Source organism: Aplysia californica, unplaced genomic scaffold (genome assembly GCF_000002075.1).
Source record: "Aplysia californica isolate F4 #8 unplaced genomic scaffold, AplCal3.0 scaffold01287, whole genome shotgun sequence".
Lineage (NCBI taxonomy): Eukaryota > Metazoa > Mollusca > Gastropoda > Aplysiida > Aplysiidae > Aplysia > Aplysia californica.
This window is the reverse complement of record NW_004798557.1, coordinates 102,471-108,410: the sequence shown is the minus strand read 5'-3', so window position 1 is coordinate 108,410 and position 5,940 is coordinate 102,471. Positions and strand designations below refer to the sequence as shown.

Genomic DNA, 5,940 nt, shown 5'->3' with positions numbered 1-5,940 from the left:
GAGAGAGAGAGAGAGAGAGAGAGAGAGAGAGAGAGTGTGTATGTGGCGTCAAGGTAATGCAATGGAAAAAAGCAATATTTTCCACCCGGGGGGCAATTTTTATCGATTGTTTTGGTTTTGGGCTCAACATCTTTTACGACCATATAAAATGCTTTATTTTCTGTTTTGATTTTACTGAGAAAAAGATTCATCAAAGGTACAGAAACGAAAATGTGCAGTTTCCAATGACCCTAAAAGCTTTGGAAGTCATCTAACTTTGGCGTCCATTTTCTCACCCATGTTACTTCAGACATCAGACGAATTATACCTCCTTCAGTTGCAAATAATATATCAGTTTCTGTTCAAAATACAAGTGTATTTCTTTTTCATCAAAAGCAAGGAAAATAAACAGGCTTGAATTTGGATTTTTTAGTCCAAAAACTGACGAGACACACGTAGGTGTAGCACGCATGAAGGCTCAGGCTCGACCATGGGTCTGGGGGCCTCAAATAAATGCTGACACCGAAAAGATTGTTAAATCTTGCAAAACTTGTCAGTTACATGGGAGTAGCCCTCCTAAAGCCCCCGTTTTCCCGTGGGAATGGCCAGAAGAGCCATGGAAGCGAGTGCATATCGACTTTGCAGGTTCCTTCCAGGGTAAAATGTTCCTGATAGTGCCAAATGCTCACCCAAAATGGATAGAGGTTAAGATTATGAGCAAAATCACAGCTCAAAACATTATTCTTGAATGTGTTCTCTTACTTCGGCCTTCCTGGTCAATTTGTCACAGACAATGGTCCTACCTTTACAAGCTCTGAGTTCAGAACTTTCATGAGTGGTAATGGTATCAAACATATCACTGTGTCTTCATACTATCCGTCTCCAAACGGACTCGCTGAGCGTTGTGTTCAGGGCTTCAAGACAGCAATGGTTAAAATACAAGGGACTAGCTTCAAAGAAAAGGTTTGCAAATTTCTCACGAAGTACATGTGCTTACCACATACAACTACTGGATTAGGTCCAGCGGAAGTTTGTTTGGTAGAAAAATGGAAACCCATTTAGATCTTCTGCATCCTATGTTGAACCAGAGGGTAACAGAACAAGCAAACGCCCCAGAACGCATACCATGACAAATCTACATGTGTGAGAGATTTTGGTGTCAATGATAGTGTGGTGGGAATGGGTACCCGGCCATGGACAGGGAAAGATCTTGTCAGTATGTTAGTGTTTTGGCGTCTATAAAAGGCTGCTTGCAATGTATGCTTCCCATGAAGTTGAGGTTGTTTCAGAATGCTCTCAGGTCTGCTGGGGTAATAGTATAGTTTTTGAAGCGCGTAGAGCTTGCTGTTGAACGGGGATTTGCGCTATAGAAATACTGCCTATTATTATTATAATTAGAATGCTTCTTTTTCTGTTCTACCATCTCTTATTGACTCATTGTTTGCCATTTTTGGTTCCAGTTTTTCAAACTGATCTTACTTGGTATTATATCATATCTGATCTGATCTATCTTATCTTATCATATCCTGTCTTATCTTATCTTACCTTTAGACTAACAGTGTAATGTTTCCAATGCCATGGTCTCTTCCTCAAGGCCTATAGAAGTTGGGTAAAAGCAAGAGGAAAAGACGAACAGACCTTACCTGGAATCAATTACTCTAGCAACCAACTGTTCTTCATCAATTCTGCTCAGGTAAGTTACTCTCCACGGATTATGCCTTAGAATTTTTTTCCATTGTTGTTTACGTCTTACTTTTGCTTTTATTTGTCAGTCCTTACTTTAAGAAGGTGCTGCAAGCTGCTGATCTTCGCCAGAATAACTTCCTCTAGTAGTTAGACGTTGTTTCTCGAACCCTTTCGTAGTGAGTCTCTTTATCATTTGCCATTCTGCCTACCTCATTTGCTGTGGTTTCAAACCAGGTTTCTATATCCTGTCCCCACCTTTTGATAGGTTTCTCCTTCATTCTCTCTTGCCTTTTTCATTTGTTTCTATAATATATTTCTCGAATGAATTATGACCTTTGATAGGCCCAGAATAATCCAGTATGAGTTTCATTACATTCTGTAGGAGTTTCTATATCTATTCATCTTAGAACTTCTTCCTTTTTTATTTTCTGTCTGCAGGTTTTTCTTCAAGTGGTTAAAAAGCTTGTTCACTGATGGCTCGTGAGTCGTATCTATCTATTACGTTGCGGATATGTTACAGCATTAAAAAAAATAATTATGATCTCCCCAGGATCCCTGCAGATAAAGCAAAGAAATTCATTATACAACTCAAATAACAGGTCTGGCCCTTTTCTGAAATATCACCTTATTCATGCTTTCTAAAATATGCTAATGCAATTTCTCATTTCCAACTCTTTTTCTTTTTTTACACAGCTCTGGTGTAGCCAGGAAGGAAAAGAGGCTGTCTTTGCACACTTGGGAATGGATTCCCACATTTCAGGGCGGTATAGGTGAGTGACTTTAGAACATGCACATTGTCCTCGGAAACACAAACACAAACCCCACAAACTAACACTCTTTCACACACACACACACACACACACACACACACACACACACACACACACACACGCACGCACAAACACACACACCCACACACACACACAAGCCTAAACTGGTTCATGTAGCAAAATAAGATACGAACATTTCCATGAAGTTATTAATTACAGTAGAGGAACAGACACCAACAAACATTTGTTATTCATGATCACAAATGTACTCCCTTATGTAAACGCTTCGCCAAAGACATACATGCACGCACCTATTTATTCATATTAAAGAGCATCTCTCTTTAAAAAAAGTGTACCCCCCCCCCCCCCCAAATCACACATTTATCTCTTTCTCTTCACATACACACATTCACGCTCATACCCTTATGCACTAAATCGATAAACGAAGTAGGAAACCTCTACTCTACATGTGCATATTGGACATTTTCTGCTTCCCAGCAGTTTTTGACACAAATGTTGTCCCTTTGTATTCCACAGTCATTAGTCACAAGTTTGAATTAAACTGGAGATAAGATGATTTCAGGTCGCACGGAACCCCCAAAAGCATTGACAATAATATTAACAATGATAATATAAGCTTTTTTCCCCCTTTGGTTCCACAGAGTTATTGGCGAAAACCAGAATTCCGAGGACTTCTCCCGAGAGTTCAATTGTTCCAAAACGTCCTACATGAACCCAGAAAAGAAGTGTCGGGTGTGGTAGAAAGGAAAGGAAATAGAAGAATTTATGGCTAGCAGGACAAAATGATGGCTGGAGTCAATTGGCCTTCCTGTAAAAACACAACAAATATTTTGTTTTCTTAATGGTTTAGACTGTTTTATAACAGCCGATACACTGTTTGTTGAGTTACCCTCTGTGAACTTAGCTTTGTACTGATCTTGCAATTGGTTTGCAGTCATCAAATGAATAGTGTGTGAAATTGGCGAACCAGGAACTAGTTAGCGTGTTATATGTACCAGTTAACCCTTTAACAAAATAATATCCAAGAGCCTTACAATGAAAAAAAAATGTCTGTCGATTAAATGGTACAAAACAACATACACGCAGGTAAGGAATCTCTTATAATAACTATGTGCGTAGCTAAGCTGGGAAATGAGGAGGGAACGACAGTTTGATAGTACATCTAGAGATCTACTACAATTTTGTTTCTTATGGGACGTGGCTCAGAGTAGTTGATGCCTCTTTTTGTTTTTTGTTTTCGTTTTTTCTTCTCTTTTAACTTTAAATATGATTTTGTTCAGAAATGGTTATACCTGATGTCCTACTCATTTTTACTAATCTGCAGTCCGTACCCAGTTGTCTTGTCACCAATATTAGATTGTTGAAAATATTTGCAAGAAAAGATAAGAGTGATATAAGCATCTTTAAGTAGGAAGTAACAGAACGTTGATCTAGCAGCTCTGGAGGTCGAGGGCTGTTGTAGAGTACCTGGTGTTTGAGTCTCAAATCTAGAAAGGGTCTACATTTTTTACTTGCCGGAATACTTGTACTTACTTTCTTTCTCTTCCCCTGTTGCCGTTAAACGTCGAGGGGAGATGTCGTTTTCTATGGTAGGATGCCTCCGCTAATCTTTCAATTGGGATATTATAATTTCTCAAGGTTTCCTTGACTCCCTCAATTCATCTACCTCTTTCTGTATAGCTTAAGCACTTGGGGTTATAGCCTCTCGAGGTTGGCTGACAAGGTGACATTTGTAACAGGTGGCCATACCATTTCATTCTCTCTTTTTTAATTTTGAAGTGACAAGCCGTCTCTTTGTGGAGCTTTTTGGGTGAGATAGAAAGGGTGCGAGCTGGTAGGTGATGGTATTGCCTTTTTGACGTACAGAATATTTACCCGTGCTCAGAAAAAAGTTCTACCAAGTTATTTAAGCCCCGTGGTCTCTTTTAATTGTTTACTGTTGGCATGACTGTTCGGGAGACTATGGTTTTTGGCTTACTTTCATAACGTCTGTTTTCGTTGTGCTTATTCTCAAGTCAAATTTCTCACTGCTGCTGTTCAATTTGGTAGTGGGATTTTGGAGGTTTTGTTGGTTTGGATGGATAAGACTTTGCGCGTCTGCTTACTAGGCTTTGGTTTGCGACTTGCACTATTGTGTCCTTGTTAATTATAAAAAAGCAATGGAGTTAAAATGCCTCCCTGTTGTACTCCAGATCTTTGAACTACATGCCTGCTTTTGGTATTTGGAGCTCTAACATTGTCTAACAGCTGTCCTCTACGCCATACATTTCAAGTGTCTTCCACAGGTTGACACGATTTACTCTGTCAAAAGACTTCTCCTGATCTATGAAGACAGTTTTGGATTCTTTGTTGTGCTCTGTGGTTTTTCTTTTTTGGCCCAGCTGTCGTATTGCGAATGCCGCCAGAACAATAACATTACAATTCTATTTTAATGTCCTGAGAAAGAGGACCACAAGTGCTCAACCTTAATAATGACGTCCATCGTATTTTCAATGGTTGATAATCGTAGACAGTAAAGGCATGATTAACATCTAAAATAAATTATAACAGGAGTAAAATAGCTCAAAGCAGTAGGATCAAATTGGATCAAATGTGAAAATCATAGATTGAGATATGAAAAAGTTTCAATTTAAGAACTTGTATGAGATCTGGCTTTTATTCAACCGTTGTTTTGTTGCTGTTGCTTTTTTCAAAATAACAAATTTTCCTTATGGGAGAGAAAAGCAGTTCCCAAGAAAAGTATAAAAGAGACAGAGAATCAAAGGGGATTTAACGATGTTAAAAACATTAATAAGGAAACAGGAGGCTTACAAAATGTCCATCTTGATTTTATGTGTTTGGACAAATATTGTTCAATAAAATGAGTAAAATGTGAATATAATTATATCTTGAAGTTGTTTTGTTGTGTTGAGTTTTATGTCACTAGCTACAAACAGTACTCCTGTTCCTATAATAGACCCTCTCACACTTCCCACCGGGAGCTCTCGTGGCCTAGAGGTTAAGGTGTTCGCCTCTCATTCAAAGGTCTCGGCTTCGAATCCGGGTAGCAAGGGAAAAATTTTCTTCTCTAAAATTGTCTCCTTTCACCCCCTTTCCTGCTCTCTTGCAATGTTCTGACGTCTGATTTCGTCTCCCCTTTCTGCTCCCACCCCCACACCTCCTTTGCCACCTCCTCTGGGCTTTTGACTCTTTCTGCAGCCTTTCTACTTTTTCTCCTTGGATCCTTCTTATTGCTGTCTTTCAGCCACACCCCTCGTCTTCTGGTAGGATAGATCTACACCTAGCCTTCTCGGAAAAGGGCGAAAAATCTCGGAAGTCTCGTGTGCTAGCTGTGCAGGTTAAAGATCCCTTGTGGTCAAAAATCGAAGATTTCCTACGAACTGAAAATGTTTAATGTGTCTCGCGCGCTCATATGACCTTATTATGTGGTTTTTGTTTTTGTAAAGTGTTTTACGGCGCTCGCAACTGCATAGGTCATATGAGC

General features: G+C 39.4%; 1 protein-coding gene across 1 annotated transcript in view; it reads left to right on the top strand.

The window, feature by feature from the left end:
• The window catches only part of LOC101847928 (membrane metallo-endopeptidase-like 1), a gene marked incomplete at its 5' end in the record, with an annotated part of 26,695 nt that extends 21,358 nt beyond the window's left edge, over positions 1–5,337 (top strand). The window contains 3 exon segments of the mRNA XM_013090455.1: positions 1,574–1,672; positions 2,359–2,435; positions 3,098–5,337. Of these exon segments, the coding sequence (XP_012945909.1) occupies positions 1,574–1,672; positions 2,359–2,435; positions 3,098–3,197 (276 nt within the window).
• Between the last annotated feature and the right edge of the window lie 603 nt (positions 5,338–5,940).